Genomic DNA, 20,595 nt, shown 5'->3' on the forward strand with positions numbered 1-20,595 from the left:
TGGGGCTCAATCCCAGGACCCTGAGATCATGACCTGAGCTGAAGGCAGAGGCTTAACCCACTGAGCCACCCAGGCGCCCCTCACATGCTCTCTTAAGGGTACAGTGGTTTCTCAGTGGCCACATAACCTGTGGTATAGCAATAGATGGACTGTAGAAGCAGGCAGAAGAATCCCGTTCTCTTCTTTCAAACCAGAGAGATGTGGAAAATGTAGGATGTGCTACTCTTCACTAATTTTTTTGCTTTGAAGAAGTTATTTTGGGGCTCCTGGGTGACTCAGTCAATTAAGCACAGGACTCTTGATTTAGGCTGGGGGTCATGATCTCCAGGTCCTGAGATCCAGCCACATGTAGGCTCTAGGATGAAACTGTGGAGTCAGCTTGGGATTCTTTCCCTCTTCCTCTCCCTCTGCCCCTCCCCCACATCCGCACGCGCACATCTGGGAGCACTATCATTCTCTGTCTCGCTCTCTCAAATAAATAATAAAAATATGATTTATGTTAGCATGTAATGGCTTCATTGCTATTAAATGGGCTAACGAATTTTTTTCATTGCTTTAACTTCTAATGGAGTAAGTACTGATAGATAAAACCTACATTAAAAGAGCAAAAGGGTCCTAGAAACAAAACCGGAGAACTCCTGTTCTGGACCAATGATATGGCTATCCTTGAGCACAGGCTCAGACAAAACACACACCCCTCACTCTAACCCCACGGGCGGAGGGAGAACCTGACAGAAGGCCTATTCTAGCAAAGCCACAGCCCCAGACCCCCTTACTCCCACTAACTTCCTCTTTTTCCTTCGGAGAGATTAGGAGAGCACGGCTCGCCTGGGCGGGGCCAGGGCTGGGCAGGGCATCCACCCCGCCCCCATAACCCCGTGCGAAACACGCCACAGCGACCCTCGTCGTCGGAAGCGCGGCAAGGCCCCCGCAGTGCATTCTGGGATGCGGTCTCCACCAATGAGATGTGAGCTACGTCACAAGGGCGCCCTTTCCGGGTGGCCTGGGCTAGCAGGGCACTCGGGCCCGTGCCCCGGGGGCAGCCACCCACACCTCTTGTCGTGCCGGTGGCTGTGGACCGTGCCGGGCCTTCCGACATGGTGGACTACTACGAGGTGCTGGGCGTGCCCCGCCAGGCGTCATCAGAGGCCATCAAGAAGGCATACCGCAAGCTGGCGCTCAAGTGGCACCCCGACAAAAACCCTGAGAACAAGGAGGAGGCGGAGAGGCGGTTCAAGCAAGTGGCCCAGGCCTACGAGGTCTTGTCAGACACCAAGAAGAGGGACGTTTACGACCGGTATGGCGAGGCTGGAGTAGAGGGCGGCGGCGGGGGCGGCGGCGGGGGCAGCGGGCCCTGCCGCGACCCCTTCGAGTATGTCTTCACCTTCCGCGACCCGGCCGAGGTCTTCAGGGAGTTTTTTGGGGGCCGCGACCCATTTTCGTTCGACTTCTTCGGAGACCCACTAGAGAACATCATGGGCGGTCGGAGGAGTTCCCGGGGAAGCAGAAGCAGAGGAACCGCTCCCTTCTTCTCCGCCTTCAGCGAATTTCCAGCCTTTGGAGGTGGTTTTTCTTCTTTTGATACGGGATTTAGTTCCTTTGGTTCTCTGGGGAACGGAGGCCTTTCTTCCTTCTCCATGTGTTGTGGTAGTGGTGGGACCGGCAACTTCAAATCCATGTCGACTTCCACCGAAATCGTTAATGGCAAAAAAATCACCACCAAGAAAATCATTGAGAATGGCCAAGAAAGGGTGGAGGTGGAAGAAGACGGAGAGTTGAAGTCCCTGATAATAAATGGCAAAGAGCAGCTGCTGCGCATTGACACCAAGTAATTCCAGTCCACGTTCAACTTAGAGCACATGGTGAGGAATAGCAGGACTTTTTTTTTTTTTAAGATTGCAAGGGAACTCTACTTTCAGAACAACTGTACTGAAGAATTTATAAACAGTCATGCCAATGCCTATTTGTTGTTATTGTTGGGACCACATGAATAGGACCTCTGATTCTCTTTAAAACTTATGTAAATATCTGTATGCACTTTGCTATTTATTAAACATAATCCCCAGGCAGACGGTGATTATTTCCTAGTACTAGGACACAGTGTTACAGCACCTTGAACCTTGCCTTTCCATTTTGTTTGAAATGTGAGCCAGGTAGTTTTCTCTGAAGTTGACTTTGCCAAGATAAATCGTTTTACTTCCATTTTTTTCACCACATTATAGTAAAAGATGTGTACACACTAATACTTCTGGCTTAAGGATGGTTTTTAGTCCCACATAGACGCCGGTGACTAGTAAGAGTTTTCCGTTTAAATATAATAAACCTAGGCTTTTTAAGAAACAGGTAAACCTGGCAAAGTGGGTGTATTCATTTTCTACGGCTATTGTAACAAATTACCACAGATTTGGTAGCTTAAAACAATGTAGATTTATTCTCTTATAGATATGGAGGTTGGAAGTCTGAAATCCATTTCAGGAGACTGAAGTCAGTGTAAGCAGGAACGTGTTCCTTCCAAAGGCTTGAGCAAAATACATAGGTGAATTCCTCACAGTTACATGATTATTTAATAGCATCAAATGGACTTTATTCAGGTCACTTAAGCAATTAAAAAAACTGGTAGTGATGACTCAAATAGAAATCTGATTGCTAGCCTCTACCCACCCAACCTGGTTCTACAACTATGGTTGATAGAAATGTGGAAAGTTACTTCTCTAAGGCTACACAAAACTACCCTGTTGCTGTGTGCAGGATGTATCTTGTTTCAAATTAGGTTGACAAAGCCAAGACTATTGGAAAGCTTGGAGTAGTAATTGGGTGAGGCAGCATACATCTGAGAGTACATTTCTGTTGAAAACAGTGGAACTATACCCAGTGGAAACCACTTCGGGTATAGTTGCATTGGGATTGTCCATCACAAGTGTGCCATCCCCTTTGGTCATGACTAAGGGAAAGTTTGCACGAGGCATTGGAGCAAAAAGGCAACTGAACTAGACAGACTAAAAATGCAGCACATTCCTTCCTTACAGGAAGGTCATGTGACTTGAGCACACTGTTTAGGAATATATGAAACCGAATTTGATATCTGTAAAGGCCAATCCCTGTGGAATGGCATGTGAACAACATGCAGCAGGAATATAGGATTCAGCCACTACTGTCCCACGAGGGCACAGACTCTGTTAAAACTACCTCACATGGTCACTGAGGTACCCAAGCAGTGCTTCTCACCCACTAATTGTACAAGAACTATCAGAATAAAACAGACTACTGGGGCTTTAAAAAAAAACAAAATGAGTTTATTTGCTTGCCAGGCTAGGGAACAACACACCAGTGAAGATATTCATAGTTGTTGGTGCGGAGGGGAGAAGGAGCAAGGAGGGAAGGGACGTTGACTTTTGAAGTGATAGAAATTAAAAATCACCACTCTGTATAGGACAGGATAAGTGCATTTGTGTCTATACAGCTGGTTAACATAAGTCTCCATTGGTCAGGAAAGTCTTCAGTTGGGTCCAGTAAGACTGGCATGGGGGCAGGGAGGGTCATTCAGAGGTCATGTATTTTTTTTTTTTTTTAAGATTTTGTTTATTTACAGAGACACAGTGAAGAGGGAACCCAAGTAGTGGGAGAGGGAGCAGCACACCTCCTGCTGAGCAGGGAGCCTGATGTGGGGCTCAATCCTGGGACCCTGGGATCATGGCCTGAGTCTAAGACAGACCCTTAAAGACAGAGCTACCCAGGCGCCCCAGAGGTCATGGATCTTAACGGCTCTAGTGGAAGCAACAAACAAGTCAATGGATGAATATATAAGCAAATTTGGTCAATCCATACTAAAGGATATTATTCAGCCTTAAAAAGTAAGGAAACTGACATACGCTGCAACATGAGTGAGTCTTAAGGACATAAGCTAAGTGAAATACGTCAAAAAAAGGCAAATACTCTATGATTCCATTTATATAATGTACCTAGAGGGGTCAAATTAGTAAAGACAGAAAGTAGATTGGGGGATGCCAGGGGTTTTAACAGCATTTGTTGCAGCGAACAGCATTCAGTTAGAGATCTGGTGGAGAGTTTCCCTTTTGCAGAATAGAAAGCATTTTATGTAAAGAATTTTCAAAACTGAAAACCGCTTTTTAAAAATAGCTCTAAAATCACAGTCCTGTATATCAGTATTTGTTGTTTATGGAAAGGCTTGAGTAGGCTTTCAGAGTAGGGAAAACACTTCCTCTGGTGCAAAGATGAGCATCTGCAGGACCCCACCGTGGACTCTCTCCAGGGAGAGAGAGCACTTTCCCAGGGAGTGCACTAGTTAATAAGGAAGTAGTTTAAGACATCATTTTAAGAATTGGGCATATTGGGGCGCCTGGGTGGCTCAGTGGGTTACCAGGGAGTGCACTAGTTAATAAGGAAGTAGTTTAAGACATCATTTTAAGAATTGGGCATATTGGGGCGCCTGGGTGGCTCAGTGGGTTAAAGCCTCTGCCTTCAGCTCAGGTCATGGTCCCAGGGTCCTGGGATCGAACCCCGCATCGGGCTCTCTGCTCAGCGGGGAGCCTGCTTCCTCTTCTCTCTCTGCCTGCCTCTGCCTACTTGTGATCTCTGTCAAATAAATAAATAAAATCTTTCAAAAAAAAAAAAAAGAATTGGGTATATTAAAGTTTTTTTAAAATAAAATTCTTTAAAGCTTTTTTTTTTTAAGATTTTTATTTATGTGACACAGAGAGAGAGGCTTAACCCACTGAGCCACCCAGGCACCCTAAATAAAAATTTTAAATAAGCATTTTTTTAGGTGTATCTATGGGACATTTACAAATGCTAATCATATCTTATGCAATATAGGAGCCACTAGCTACACGTGACTACTGAGCACTTGAAATGTGACCAGTCCAAATTGAGATATGCTGTAAGTGTAAAATAAATAGCAGATTTTGAAGACTTAGTATGGAAGCAAAAGAATGTAAAATAGCTCATTAAAATTTTATGTTGAGTATGTGTTGAAAGTTTAACATTTTAGATATATTTGATGGAATAAGATAAAATTTTAGCCCTCTTTTTGCCTTTTTTGGTAACCTGTCTACTAATTTTTAATAAACTATATATATAGCCTGCATTATAGGTCAATTGGGCAATTCTATACTAGACCACAAAGAAAACCTACTAAATTATTTAATATAGGGACTTCAAAAGAAACATTCTCTGATTAAAACCTAGAATAATTAGAAAAAAATAAGAGATAGCTGTGGGAGGGAATAAACAACTTTGAATATAACTGTGGACTTAGAGAGGAAATCCAAACCAGAAAATTAAATGACCAAAAACAGAACGAAGGGGGGCGCCTGGGTGGCTCAGTGGTTTAAGCATCTGCCTTCAGCTCAGGTCATGATCTCAGGGTCCTGGGATCGAGCCCCACATCGGGCTCTCTGTTCAGCAGGGGAGCCTGCTTCCCCCTCTCTCTCTGCCTGCCTCTCTGCCTACTTGTGATCTCTCTTTGTCTATCAAATAAATAAATAAAAATCTTTAAAAAAAAAAAAAACAGAACGAAGGAAAGAAAAAGAAAATATGAACAATTTATGCCAAAACCTAGGAGACATAAAAAATGTTCTAGGAACTTCAATGCTTCGTTGTTAAGAAAACTCTTAACAGAAAGGAACTTAATGCTTAGCTAAGGAAAATTAGAAAAATAACTATAAAATAAACCAAAGGACACAAGAATGACAATCATTACTAAAAAGCAAGCTGGGATTAATGAAATAGAAAACAAAACTAGTAAAAAGAATAAGCAATTCCCAAAATTATTTCTTTGAGAAAACCAATAAAACAATTTCACCCATCATAATTTTTGTATTATTATTAAGTAGACTCCAGGCCCAGCTGGAGCCCAGTGTGAGGCTTGAGCCCATGACCCTGAGATCAAGACCTTAGCTGAGATCAAGAATCAGATGCTTAACGACTGAGCCTCCCAGATGCCCCTCACCCATCATAAATCTTAAGAAAAGGGGAAAAAATATGAAAGACTTCGACTCTGATCTTTCATACTTGGAGAAAATTTCCATGACTACTTAAAGAAGTAACATTTAAGGATAAACCAAATAAGTAAGAGTGACAAGATCTCAAAGTAAAAAAGAATTTAGTGGAACAAAAGTGATAATGGTGTGCCTATCACATATAATAATTGAGAATTTAGGTATAAATGATCCCTCATGTACCCAGTAAATTAGCACAAACATATCTAAAGGTCTTCAGATGACATACCTTGTCCTGCCGGGTACTTTCTAAATAATGGTAAGAGAAAATATTTGTTGTGTACTCATTGTGACAATAATGAGGCCAGAGTATTTAGGTAATACCTGCCCACCTGCCCATTCAGCCAGAAAAATGGGAGTGCGAATTTGAACCAGTGCAATTAACTCCAGAGAATATTTTCACAAAGGAAAACTAAAAGATGCAGCCACTCTGGAAAACAGTATGGAGTTTCCTCAAAATTTTTAAATAGAACAACCTTACTACCTTACAATCCAGCAATCACACTACTAGATAATTACCTAAAGAATACAAAAGTACTAAGTTGAAGGGATCCATGTACCCTGATATTTACAGCAGCAGCATCTACAATAGCCAAATTATGGAAAAAGCCCAAATGTCCATCAGTAGAATGGATGATTAAAAAAATAAAATAAAATAGGTGAGTGGATAAATACATGGTAGAGGGGCACCTGGGTGGCTCAGTAGGTCAAGTGTCCAACTCTTGATTTCTCCTAACATCCCCTTCCCTTTTAGATCCTATTCTGTTCATCACTTCACCCCCCTTTCACTGGGTTCATAGGCTCATAGTCTGACTTCCCTCCCACTGTCTCCTTTGAGGACTTCAACATCCCAAGTAGGAGACCTTTCCAACCTGCAATCCAACTCTGATCGTCCCCATGTCATACCCCAGTCATAACTCCTGGTCAGAAACCTTCACAGCACAGCTCCATCTCTGAAAAGTTGAACTCATTTACTTCTTTCTTGGATCACACAGACCCCTTTTTGTCTCTTGCACATTGTCTCACTTCCACTTAATTTATTCAAGTTTCCTGACACTGCTGTGTTTAGGTGTTTAGGTCTCTTGTGATCAGATCACACTCTAGCCCCTTCCAAGACAGGGCCACTAAAAATATCATGTCAATAAACACAACTTGCTGGTTCCTTTGTCCCTCCACTGAACAAGCAAACACCCACAAGCAAAGACTACTGATGGATCAGCTCACAACTCAGCATCTCTGCTCCTACACAGTTTGAGAAAATTGCACAGCCCCACGAAGATGGTGCCTTTGCAAAAGGATGGTACTAGCTGACCCACACCGGTGCTTGTCAATCCTCCCACAGACCCATGCCTCTGCCTCTCATTTCTTTTGGTGACCACTGCAAACCTTTACTACACCAGTGGAGTCGCTTCAACATTTATCTCACTGAACTTTTAGGAGGATGAGAGGTAGAAGTCTTAGAAAAACTGGTAGATAAGTAAGCACCTGGAAATAAAAAAAGAAAAAAAAAATGACAACAACAAAAGTGTTCCACTTGGAACGTTGATTGGACATAAGCACCAATACAGACCTGAGACAATGGCTTCCTGTGGCCACAATTTATGCCCCCAATGAAGACCATGTTGGGCATGACTGGCCTGGGGTAGTCCAGGACGAAGTCTCCTCTGAAGAGCCACACAGATGCAGAGCTGAAAATGTCCACCACCGACACCTCTCTCTGAAGAAGCTCAGAAGCAAGGCTTGCATAAGGGGTGAAAGAAATGTGGCAAATGTACTTCAGGGCCAGAGGATAGAGCATATTCTTGACCCTTTGCAAGAAAGTCATGTGGTCTGAATTCATTGTTAACAACCTGGGAATATAAGAGGAAGGGTTTGGGCACTGTGTACCCTCAAAATCTAAGTCACATGGAATGGAACGCAAAAAAAACACAGCCGGAAGTGACAGGTACTTAGCCAGTACCGCCCCACAGGGGTAAACGGGATCAGTTAAAACCACATCAAATGAACTGGCATTCAGGTGCCTGACCAGGTCCTTGTTACGCAGCAGGGCCTCACAAGACCTTTGATAAACCAAAGTAGCAATTTTCAAACTTTTCATAGTTTCCAAAAACATCGTTAGAAAAGGCATTCTTTTAAAAATCAGGTAACTCCGGCCCAGCAGGAGGTAATTAAACTCATCCTCGGTGTACGGAACTGCATAGCTCGTCATGTTGAAAAAGTCCTCCTCTTTGATATGCAGGCTCAACTCTGGCGAAACCACCACCATTTGGTGGCCTCTGGCATGGAGCTCCTGCACAGCTTCCTTCATGCTGAGCCAGTGGCTGCCATCCATGGGCACCACCAGCACCTTCCCACCTTCAGCCCAGGGTCCGACACACACAAAGAGCAACAGCCCCGTGAGTGCAGGCAGGGGAACCAGGAATCTGGCAGCCATGTCGGTAGAAGCCCAAAGCAGCTGACTTTTCAGATCAGGCTCTGTCTCCTACCTTTATTTCCTTTGTCTTTATCTTATCATTGAGCCACTTAGAATATCGGGTAACTGGCAGGCAGCATGTCCTCCTTGTGTTAATCATTACAGACTAGATCTATCCCTCGCTTTCACCATCACCCCCCTTCCTTCTCCTTCCACGCAGGGAAAGATCAATCTCCCTTATCACAGAAAAACTCATCTACTTGACAGCTCTCTCCAGGGAACACTCTAATTCATTCTGTTGCTTTTTATCCAATTCCCAAAACAGGGCTGTGGATGCCCATTTCATTTGATCTCCTCCTATTTCTCTGTTAACTGTGTCCTAAAGCTCTGTGACTGGGCTCTGAAGAGTCACCGATGCCCGGGTCTCGAAGCATAACCTCTCTGTTGGATGTGACCTCAGCTGAAATCTCTCAAAGCTCTCTCCTCCCATTGGTGGGGACCATGGTGCACAAACCAATATATAACATTGCTAAGACAGCTTTCTCTGAATAGGGAAGGGGGAGGGGGTACTAGCTCTTTGGTTTTGTTCCTTTTCCACACCAGGACATCTCTTGCAATGGTCAGGGAAGAAGAATCTTGAAGCAGCTGTCAAATATGGAAATATCTCAAAGAATCCTGCACTGGAGATGAGAGGACAGCCTAAGGGTTTGTTGAGCATTCTATATTTACTCCGCAGAATGTGAGTTGCTGTTACCTAAAGAGTAAATGGGCAAGACAACAACCCTGATCAATGACATGGTGGGACCAGACAGCCACCCCCCCCCACACACACACAGGGCCTGCTTGCTTCTGAACAGGAGGTAGCGGTCACCCAGTCTCCGTTCAGCCTCTAACTCCACTCCTCTTCTCCAGTCTTCTCTGTTTAGGGACTGGGGTCTTTCACCGATAACTTCCTTGCCACACCCTCCTTCCATGAAACCCCTCATTTCATACAATGCCTCAGAGCTCCCCTATACTTCCTAGATGGGATGATGCATGATTCATGAATCCTTAATAAAGACAATTAGATCTGCAAATTTACTCAGATTTTTGTTCTTTAACCACTTTAAGATATAAATCTAGATAAAATTAAAAAAGGAGACATACAACATGATGGATGGGAAGATTGAACATGGTAATGCTCCTGATGTTGTCCCCAGGTAAGCTATAGATTTAATGCAAACCCAAACTAAATCTCACTGGGATTTTTAACATGACCAAATAATATTTTTAAATTCACCTGGAAGCATTACTGTCTTAGGGTGATAGAGGAGTAGCTCTTATCAGACCAATGGTCCCACAGATAATGATTATAAACTCTTGCAAAATGGTCTGTTTTGTTTTGTTTTGTTTTGTTTTCCTTAATGCTGTCTGAAGGCACTGGGAAGCAAACAAAAGCAAGCAGAAACTTAAGGGGAAGATGGAGACAGGATGGCACAGGAGCCCGAGAGTGGCCAAGTGCCAGGGTAAACGTTCCTTACTCTTCTTAACACCCACCTCTCATCCTTCTGCCCTCAACCACTGTACAGCTCCTCCCTGTTAACAGGGAGATTATCTTAATGCCATTTGTACCCACACAGCCAGAAAATGGCCAGCACCTCAGTCAACCCACTACCCATCATGGGGTTTCTGCCTCCTTCCAGAGCTCAGACCAAAGCTCTAGGGGTACTCCCTTTCTGTTGTCTCTGTCACAGTGCCCAACCCTTGTCTGTCAGCCCTGAAGCCAACAGAGCAGTGGGCACCACACGCTTTTCTCCAACCTCAGCCCTTCCAACCTTCTGACTCAAGCTTCAGCCTCTTCAGCCTCTAGCTGAGCTTCGGTGGCCCACCAACCTGCCCATGGTAGCAGCCCGCCGAGCAGATAGCCATCCATTTCCCCCTCCTCCAATGTGTACTCTGGGCACTGCCTCCAACATGTACATTGAACCAGCCAGTGTTTTCATGTGTCCCCATACTCAACATGGCGGTCAATACCATCTGACATACGTGCCACTCTCCCTGCAAAAAGGTCAACAGCCTACTTAGGATTTCCCCCATGATACTCATTCTCAAGGCCCATTTCTTCAGTTTCCTGGCTGTTTCTCCCAACTGTTGGCTCACGAGCTGACCACCCTACATGGAGGGCAAGGAGAGACTGAAGAAAGAGGCAGGCCACTCCAGAGGGTGGGTGGCAGGGGTAATAAGCAAGAGAACTTACTCACAAGGCTTGTCTTGGGTGGCCACAATACCAGTAGATCTCTGCCCCTGCCTGCCAAACCTTGAAAGTTTACATAGAGCCCTTAACTGGGTTCAGTCATGTATATGATTCAGATAGTATACCATCAATAACACTGACTCTCTTAAGGCTACATCCTTGGAAACAGCTCCCACTGGAGAATGGTGGGCAGAACACATATCCCAAGGACAGTGAAGGAGCTGAGAAACCTCCAATTGCCTGAGCCCAGACCCCAGGTAAACCAGCATGAGCATCCTCCCAATGATTCCCTCCAACACTCAACAACACTAACAAAAGCAAAATTTCTAACTACACAAAGGATTTAAATATATTATCATCCAAACAGGATATAAGAACACTCATCAAGGGGCGCCTGGGTGGCTCAGTGGGTTAAGCCGCTGCCTTCGGCTCAGGTCATGATCTCAGGGTCCTGGGATCGAGTCCCGCATCGGGCTCTCTGCTCAGCAGGGAGCCTGCTTCCCTCTCTCTCTCTCTGCCTGCCTCTCCATCTACTTGTGATTTCTCTCTGTCAAATAAGTAAATAAAATCTTAAAAAAAAAAAAAAAAAAAAAAAGAACACTCATCAAGCATAGGAAAATATGCTCAACATCAATAATCATTAGGGAAATGCCAATAAAAATGAGATTTTTCCTCTTGCCCACTAGGTTAGCTATAATTTAAAAAATTTTAATGCAAAATAATAAATGTTGGCAAAGATGTAGAAAAACTGGAATATCCACACATTACTGGTACAAATATAAAAGGGTGTGGCCACTGTGGAAAATAGTTTGTCAGTTCCTCCATAAATTACACATAGGATTACCATCTGACCCAGCAATCCTACTCCTGGGTTTTTACTCAAAAGAACTGAAAACAACTGTTAAAAACTTGTCCATGAATGCTCATAGCAGCACTATTGACAGTGGTAAAGAGTAGAAACCCATCAGCTGATGACATAAAAGTCCAGCATCAGAGGCACCTGGCAAGCATGTGACTCTTGATTTCAAGGTGGTGAGTTCTAAGTTCCATGTATGGTGCAGAGATTACCTAAATAAATAAAACTTTTTTAAAAATGCCCATCAATTGATAAATGTACAAACAGTGGTCCATCCACACAGTGGGATATTATTCAGCTATAAAAAGAAATGAAGTGCCAGGGCACCTTGGTGACTCAGTCCATTAAGTGTCCAACTCTTGGTTTTGGTTCAAGTCATGGTCTCAGAGTCCTAGAATGGAGCCCCACATCAGGCTCCACACTCATCAGGGAGTATGCTCAAGGATTCTCTCACTCCCTCTCTCTCTCTCTGTCTCTCTCTAACCCTCCCACCAAATAAATATATAATCTTAAAAAAAAAAAAAAAGGAATGGAGTACCAACACCTGCTACAAATGGATAAGCCTTGAAACATGAAGCTAAGTAAAGAAGCCAGATATAAAAGGTCACCTATTGTACAATTTCATTTCTATAAATCATCCAGAATAGGCAAATCTACAGACAGAAAGTGGATTGGTGATCACCCGGGTTTTGGGGAGGGCAGAATGCAGAGTGAGTACTTAAAAGATAGATAGGTATGTGTCCTTTTGGGGTGACAAGAATATTCTGGAACTAGGTAGTGGTGATAGCGTACATCCCAGGTGTACTGCACACTTTTATTTTATGTGTATCTTGCCACAAAAAAGCAAATGGAGCAGGCACTTTGAAAATCAATCTGGCAGTTCCTCAAAGATAAAACATAGAGTTATCGCACAACCCAGCAATTCTACTCCTCAGTACGTACCCAAGAGAATTGAAAACTTAGTCCACACCAAACTTGAATATGAATGTTCATGTATTCATAATGGCCAAGAAGTAGAAACAACCCAAAAGTCCATCAGCTGATGGGTAGATACATGGAGTGTGGTATATCCATAGAAGGAAATATTATTCAGCAATAAAAAGTAATTCTACAACATGAATGAACCCGGAAAAAATGTCACGTTAAAAAAGTCAATCACATATTCTGTAATCCCCTTTATATGAGATGATCAGAATAGGCAGATCCAAAGAGACAGAAGAGTAGATCAGTGGTTACCAGGAGCTGAAGAGTAATGGCTAATAAGGTGGGAATTTATTTTAGGGGTGATTGCAAAATTCCAAAACCAATTGTGGTGATGGTTGGTAGAAATACACTAGAAACCACCAAACTACAAACTTTCTGTGAATGAATTGTATGATCCATAACTTGTATCTCACAAGTTATTTGTTTGTTTAAACCCATTTGATCTCATCCTCTTAGAATTATGTCAATTATTAATCAACCAAGGTTCAAGTTTTTCAGATATTCATGTTGAATTTTTTTTTTTTTTTTAAATGCTGACTCCTACTAGCATTTAGCTACTCTGGATAATTACTTATTAACAGAAACAATACTGTCAAAATGTCCTGCGTGCCCGATCAGTCATAAAAATAAACACATTTCAAAACCCTTTTTGAAAGAAAAGCAAACCACAAAAGGCATTTCAGACATTGGCCCAAGTCGTGTACTTTAAAAAGTACCGATTAAGAATGACTTGGCATTTTGGGGTTTTGTGCCCCTGACTTGCCTCGAATTCAATCCTCAGCTCAACCAACAAATGTAGAGGCTGCAACCTGCATGACTATTACTTGCAGAGACCCCTGAAGGGAGACCAGATGGCTCAGGGAGTGAACAAAGGATCTTTGTGGCCCCTCACCACCCAGCTGGGGCCCTGCTGGTAGAAGTCACTGAAAGTCACATGGCATTGATTTAGATCAGCATTTCTCAGCTTTAGCACTATTGGGGTACAGATAATTCTTTGTTGGGAGTGGGTGTGTGGGTATATCTTGTGCTTTATAAAGGATTTTTAACAGCATCCCTGGCCTCTAAAATTAGACCCTATCATCCCCTAACTGCAATACCTAACATGTCTCCAGATGTTGCCTCCAAGGGTTGCAAAATTACCCCTGTTTGAGAACCACTATCTAGATGACTCTAGAATGCAAGACAAGCTGGGATAGAAGAGCTAGTCCTGAGGAGCTGGGATCTGGTTTTCTGAGAAAATGCTCCCCAAAGAACAATGCGAGAAAGCCATGTTGTTTGGATCACCTCATAGAGAGAATGTTCCGGCTGCTTGCTGAGTGAAGGTCCTGAGAAGAGAGGGACGGGGCCATGGCTTCCCCTGATAGTCTTCCAAGCCCCTTCACACACTGCCCACGTGACCCTCAAACAGCCCTGTGAGGAGTGAGGCACATGCTGTCAGCCCCATTCTGAGATGAGAAGACCCAAGCCCATGGCCAGGAGGCCAGGAAGAAATGCCTCAGATCTGCTGAGTCATCCTTCCGCCTCCTTTCTTCCCTTCATGGGCCTGCTACCCTCCAGGTGTTGTATAGTTAGAGAAAGAGTACCGGGCAAACGTGGGGTCTCCAGGTGGGGGAGTGACAAGGGGGTGGGTTCTTACCCTGCCTCTGCCCCTTGCTGCAGCTGGTGGCTTAAAGAAACTCACTTGGCTTGCCTGGAAATGGGTTTGCTCCTGTATGGGAAAACTGGACTTTTTCCTGTCTGAGGGGCCTCCATCCTGTCACTCCAGACTAAAGCAGCCTGTCCTGCGTGTATTGCATTTACAGTCTTCAAAGTTCTCCCATGAACTCTATCTTCCCTGCCCCCAGCCCTGACTCTAGAGTGTTCCCATTTCACAGATGGAGGAAAAAACAATGAGATAAACCATCCACCCTGACCACACAGCTAGACTTGAATCCAGGTCTTATAGTTCTTACTCTTCTAATGTAATGGGGACAAAGGAGGGATCCCTGGAGCCAGCAGGGGAGGGAAAGCTGGTCCTTTCCCACCCAGGCTCAAGCTAGGGCTGGGGTCTGGTGCATTCCCTTCCACAGCAGGCTAAGCAGAGAGGATGTACACATCCGAAGCCTGAGCTCCCCAGGTCCGTATGGCCCCTAAAAGGGAGAGTAAAAACCTGTCCCTGAACCTCTGAGCAGTTCTCTGCTTTGCAACTGGAAGAGACTAGAATTTATCTCTGAATTCCTTTATTCTAAGAAAAATGCTTCAAGAACCCTTCTAATTCTGAAATGTAACATCAAACTCTCTTCTAAAATGGCTCAGTTGGTAGATTATCTGACTCTTGACATCAGGGTTGTGAGTTCAAGCTCCTCGATGGGTGTGGAGATCGCTCAAATAAATAAAACTTTTAAAAATGGAAATATTGGAAACCTAAAGAAAAGAGATTAGCCATGGGGCAGATGAGTCTCAACTAAAAATCAAGGACAGTGGAGACAGTGTGCCAGCATCTGGCCTGGACTGAAGCCCCTGTGGGCAGAGGGAAAAGCCCCTGTGGGCAGAGGGAAAGGCAGAGGGACCAGGTGACAGGGCGCACGGGGTTGGAGAGGAGGCCCTCAGTGGGGACAGGGAAAAGCGGCTTCAGGACATCTGGGATCTCCCAGTGGGAACCACTGGCCAGGTGCCTGAGCAGCTTCTCAGGGAGCATCTTGAGCGAAACCAACAAGGAAGCCTTCTGAGGAGGTTGAGTCCCGCCCAGGGTCAAGGAGGCAGGAAGAGCTATAGTCAGTCACGCTATGGTGGGTGTTGCAGAGTGATCTCATCCTTTGTTAGACACGCAAGCCTACCAGCACCCAGTTATCGTTACCATCGGACCAGAGTGTGAATCAGAGCATTACTGCAAGGTGTGTTCACCAAGCTCTGGTTTTCAAAAGGCTCTGCACATTAGCCAAAGCATAATAAGAAACTTAATTATATTTGTTTTGTAGGTAGGCCAACAAGTTACCTATAAAATATGCTTGTTGATTTGATGAGCAAAATTGAATTTCCTTGTTTATTAATTTGAGTTTCTTGGATTATTTCTGAAGCCACATATGTTTCCAAACTTTCAGTGGCCCCTTGTATGGTGGCTATGTGTTGACTGATCAAGTTATTTGCCTACTGAGGAGTATTTGTGGGGTTTTTTGTTGTTGCTGTTGTTGGTTTGTTTCCAGCTATGAATCAGGTCTTTAGTTTTCCTGATTTATGATGTATCTTCTTTTTTAAGTAATATTTTTAGGTGAAGTCACATAACACAATTAACGATTTTAAAGGGAACAGTTCAGAGGCATTGAGTACATTCATCACGTTTGCAACGACCACCTCTGTAGGATTCCAGAACATTGTCATCACTGTCAAGGACACATTTTTCTCCTGAGTGTTGAAATGGTTTGATCATCTAACAAAAAAACCTCTGATTTTGGTCACTTGAATTCCTAATATAAAAATACAAACTGATAATTACATATGGTCTAATGCAAAAGGTTCTCTATGGTGGACATTTGGGTTACAGCTGAGATGCCAATATAAGTTCATGGTGCTCCAAAAAAACCACATTCACCACAGTCCGTTTTGCAATATGACTAAGTCAAATTCTTTTTGCAAAAATAAGAGGGTGGGGATAAAAGGTACCAAAAATGTGATTTTTTTCCTTCTTTTTTTTGTGATTTTTTTCCTTCTTAATGCCAAATGTTTCTTATGACATTTTTGCTTATTAATTACTTGGTTAAATTTTCCAGGCATGTGGGATTTGAAGTCCATGCCCCATGCTTCCTGGAACCAATCCAATTATGCTCATGGGCCCTGACCCTGCCCATTCTCAGAGGTATGGCCAACTGTCTGATGAAATTGTCATACGTGAAAGAGGAGGGATGAGAGTCTCTGGGACCTCTCTGAGGCTTTCTTTTGGATGAAAAATGCTTTGAGAAAGAGAATTCTGCTGGGAAAAAAGTGACCTGAAGCCTTTCAAAGGTATAAATATTAAAACAAAAACAAAGAACTCGTACGTTTTTAACTGTCCAAAGTAGCTCTGGGCTCTCTCCCCATATGTCAGGAAAGCTTCTAAGAACATTTGCCTTAGGTCAGAGGTCAATGTACTTTTTCTGCCAAGGGTCAGGTAGTAAATATGTAGGCTTAGCGGGCCACATACATCCCTGCCATGTATTCTTTGTGGTTGCTGTTTTTAACATCCTTTTAAAAACATAAAAACTGAGCATCTGGGTGTCTCGGTTAAGTGTCTGCCTTTGGCTCAGGTCATGTTCCCAGATTCCTGATATCAAGCCCCACGTTGGGTTCCCCGCTCACCAGGGAGCCTGTTTCTCCATCTCCCTCTGCCACTTCCCACTCCCCACCCCCCGACACCTGTTCTCTCCCTCTCTCAAATAAAATAAAAAAATTTTAAAATAAGATCAACATATAAAAACCATTCTTAGCTCTGGGCCATATAAAAAAATGGGCCTCTGGGCAGATTTGGTCAACTGGCGGCTATTTGATGATCTCTGCTTTGGGGTCCCAGAAAAAAAAAGCATGGATTTCCACATAGATTGTCCTCTCAGCAATGCATCCGCTTGGTCAAGCCTTCCCCTGTTTCCTCAACAGGTGGGTGTAGGATTTAGACTGAAAATTTCCAAGGCTTATTCTATGTTCCGTGACTGCCCCCAGATGACCTAGCTAAGGATCCCTCTTCTTGTTTACCTCATCTAAAGCCTCAGCATCTTTTAGAACCTCAGCATCAGACTCCATCCATACCCCTCTACTCCAAGCCTGGCAGCCCGTTCCTCAGGAAGCCCTCCCAGCTGACAGATGCTTAAGAGCCAAATGAGTGAGGGAAGATTGAGCGTGTAAGAGCAGCATCTGCCCATAAAGACAAAGAGCAATCAAAAAGAAAGAAAACCACCCACCTGAGACAGGACCCCCGTCTTCTTGCAATTGCTCCCTCCAACGAAAACCATGTTAGGCATGACCGGTCTGGGATATTCAAACACAAAGTCATATCTTAAGAGCCAGATGGAGCCCTTCTGATACAAGGTGGGTAGGTGCACATCCCTCTTGAGGATGTTGGAGGCGAGGTCTTCGTACTTCGAGTACAGACAGTGGAACAGATAGGTCTCCAAGTAATTAACGAGGTAGTTGGCCACCCGTTGGGGGAACGTCATCTGATCTGAGAACTGAGTGTAGCATCTGGGGATGTGGGACACAGGGTTTGGGCTTCTGCTCATGGTATGCTCCAGGGAGCATGGGAAGCCCCTGAAGAGGTACACGGAGGGCAGGCCCAGGTACTCAGCCAGGATCACCCCGCAGGGTAGGGCTGGGTCTGTGAAAAGGGCATCGAACTTGCTCTCCCTGAGGACACTCAGGGTGGCTGTGTCCTCCAGGAGGCTCTGGCAGGTGGTGAAATACATGTCAATAACAATCATGCTATTCCTGTATTCCATCTGAGCAGCGTTCAGGAGCCATCTCTCAGCAAAGTGATTGTTTCCAAAAGAGCGGTACCGATTCTCCAGCTCCTCCTGTTGGAACGGCACTGGATAGGTTTTTCTTGTGTAGTGCTTGGACTCCTTCAGAAGCAAATTGACTTCTGGCACCAGCACCACAATGTCATGCCCCTTCTCGCTGAGGAGCTCAACTATGTCCTTCATACTGAGCCAGTGGCTTCCATCCTGAGGGACCACCAGCAGCCTGTCACCTACAACCTCCCCCCAGAGCACTAAGAAGAAAACTTTCCGAAACAACTGGAGGAGGCAGGTCATCTGGGGGAGAGGACAGGTAGCGACAAGAATAAACAGTTCACGTTCTCTAAACCTCGGGGCTCCCTGGCTCTTTTCCCCTGAAAGAACCAGTGCTCTTTACAACCCCTACCTACCTCTCCTTGCTCTGAATTTTGCCCTGTTTTAAAAGAACGTAAATTAATATTTAACCATTTTTATGCACACAGCGAACTTGACCCAATGAGGTTTCTTATCGGCTTTCACCTGAGCTTCTGGGTTTATTTTCTCTTTCTCTCCATTCTGCCTCTCTTTCCCGAGCTTAGTCATGCTTGGAGGACAGCTTGGGAGGCTCCTGGAGGCTGGTAGCAGTCCTCTGTCCTGAGCTTTCTGGATTCCCCCGCGTGGTGATGATGTTCATAGACAAACACTCTAAGAGCTCTTAGAGCTTCTCCTCTTCCTCAATGTTGTTCAGAAAGGAAGGGTCAACAGATGCCAAATTCAAGATTTGAAACAACAGAGCGGAGCTGCCCATTCCACCTCCTGGTGACCTTGTGACCACAGCCATCGCTGGATTTAAAAGTGGGCTGCTGGAGGGCGCCTGGGTGGCTCAGTTGGTTAAGCAACTGCCTTCGGCTCAGGTCACGGTCCCGGAGTCCTGGGATCAAGTCCCGCATCAGGCTCCCAGCTCCATGGGGAGTCTGCTTCTCCCTCTGACCTTCTCGCCTCTCATGCTCTCTCTCACTATCTCTCTCTTGAATAAATAAATAAAATCTTAAAAAAAAAAAAAAAGTGGGCTGCTGGAAGCTGAATGGACATAGAGGAGTCTGATCTAGGCCCCTCCCCACCCCTTGGGTTCTTTGGGGTAAACCACTATTATTGTGAGTTTCCTGTTCTATCAGAAGACAGAATCTAATCCTTAAGATACATGCTCTAAAACCAGAATTCCCACTTTGACTGTGGTTAAAAGCAAAAATTCTGGAGTCAACCTACCTCTTCCAATCTGTGCAGCCCCACTGTTCTGTGCCTGAATTCCCCATCTCTCGAAAGGGAGTGGCATCTCTACCACCTCCTGGGGTGGGGGGGAAGAGCCGTGAAAATTAGTAAGTCAATTCATAATCTGTGGGTGCCCAGGACAGGTCCCACGGAGGGGCTCCCTCTGGTTGTCATCAGGCAGCTGGGTTCTATGTGATATGAACTAAGTGCACCCCAGTGGTCAGAAAGTAACACCTAAAACGTCTCAGCAAGGGAAAGATCTAGTTTTGCCTTCTGTCAACCCCAGAGTATAGGAGGAATTAAAGGAGACAGAAGAGGAGGTGGGAAGATTAAAAGGGAAGAAAATGTAGAGGTATAAAACAATGGGAAGGCATCAGGTAACAAGACATTTGACGGGAACAACTGGCCAGCCAGCAGTCGAAACAAAAAAAAAAAGTGCTAGCATCGGGACCCCTGATGTCTGCACAACACTTTGCAAGACAGTTTCCCAGGGTCTTAGCGTCCAAGGGTCTCTGCAATAAAGTATCACACAGTGGCTGGCCCAAACAACAGAAATGTATTCCCATAGTTCTGGAGTCCAGAAGTCCGAGATTAAAGCATCAGTGGGCTTGAGTCCTTCTGGAGGCTTCGAGACAGAACCTGTTCCTCTCTCCTAGCTCCTGGTGAGCTAGGTGGATTGCTGGAAATCTTTGGCAGTACTAGGCAGATGCAGGCATCACTTCATCTCTACCTTCCTGTTCACCCTTCTCCCTGTGTACGTCTGTGTCCAAATCTCTTAGGACACCAGTCATCCTGGATTAGCGCCCACCGCCAATTATCTCTTCTTAACTAACGTATTTCCAAAATGAGTCCCATTCTGAGGGACTAGGTATTAGGACTTAGCGTATCTTTCCAGGGACACAAGCTAACCAATAGCGCTCATCCATCATCTCACACAATTCAAACCCCAAAGTCCAAGTCCGAGAAAACGAGGCTTACCACTTTAAGAAGGGGCACTTTTGGGGAACGTCTGCACCTCAGAAGGGAATACAGAACTGGCCCCCTCTAGATCCCCCATTCTCAAACCTTTCTATCTCAGGATTCCTTTACACTCTTAGTAACAACGGGAGATCCCACCCCAAAATTTGTTTATGTGGGTCATGTTTTTCCAGATGAACCATTTTAGAAACTAAAACTGGCGTGTATAAAATAGACTTCCTCACTCATTTATGATAACAAGAATAAGCCCAAGAGAAGTTAGCATGACTGACATCTTTAATGAAAAAAATACTCTATTTCCCCCAAACAAGCAAAAAATTGAGCGCGACATTGTTTTACATGTTCTGCAAGCAAGTCCCTATGATACGAACGTCTGTCTAACTTGGTAGACAATGGTGGGACTCTGC

General features: G+C 44.5%; 2 protein-coding genes across 4 annotated transcripts in view; one reads left to right on the forward strand and one right to left on the reverse strand.

Moving 5' to 3' along the window:
• Positions 1-20,595, reverse strand: part of LOC131827314 (UDP-glucuronosyltransferase 1-6-like) — a 46,097-nt gene that overhangs the window by 17,497 nt on the left and 8,005 nt on the right. Inside the window, exon 1 of one of the 3 annotated variants that reach the window (XM_059167662.1) lies at positions 17,411-18,372. The exons of 1 other annotated variant lie outside the window; for it this stretch is intronic. In XM_059167662.1, the coding sequence (XP_059023645.1) occupies positions 17,411-18,259 (849 nt within the window). In that variant the 5' untranslated portion in view covers positions 18,260-18,372. Of the gene's footprint in view, positions 1-7,587; positions 8,495-17,410; positions 18,373-20,595 lie in introns of those variants that run through there. One more of the 3 variants, XM_059167659.1, reaches the window with a different exon arrangement.
• LOC131827315 (dnaJ homolog subfamily B member 3-like) lies at positions 927-9,452 on the forward strand. Its single transcript, XM_059167663.1, has 2 exons — positions 927-1,862; positions 9,034-9,452. Exon 1 carries the CDS (start codon positions 1,098-1,100, stop codon positions 1,830-1,832), a length of 735 nt encoding a protein of 244 aa, XP_059023646.1. The 5' UTR covers positions 927-1,097; the 3' UTR covers positions 1,833-1,862; positions 9,034-9,452.

The sequence above is a fragment of the Mustela lutreola genome, chromosome 3, assembly GCF_030435805.1.
Source record: "Mustela lutreola isolate mMusLut2 chromosome 3, mMusLut2.pri, whole genome shotgun sequence".
NCBI lineage: Eukaryota > Metazoa > Chordata > Mammalia > Carnivora > Mustelidae > Mustela > Mustela lutreola.

Coding starts and splice junctions, on each gene's coding strand:
- LOC131827315 (XM_059167663.1), top strand. CDS start 1,098: ATGGTGGACTACTACGAGGTGCTGGGCGTGCCCCGCCAGGCGTCATCA.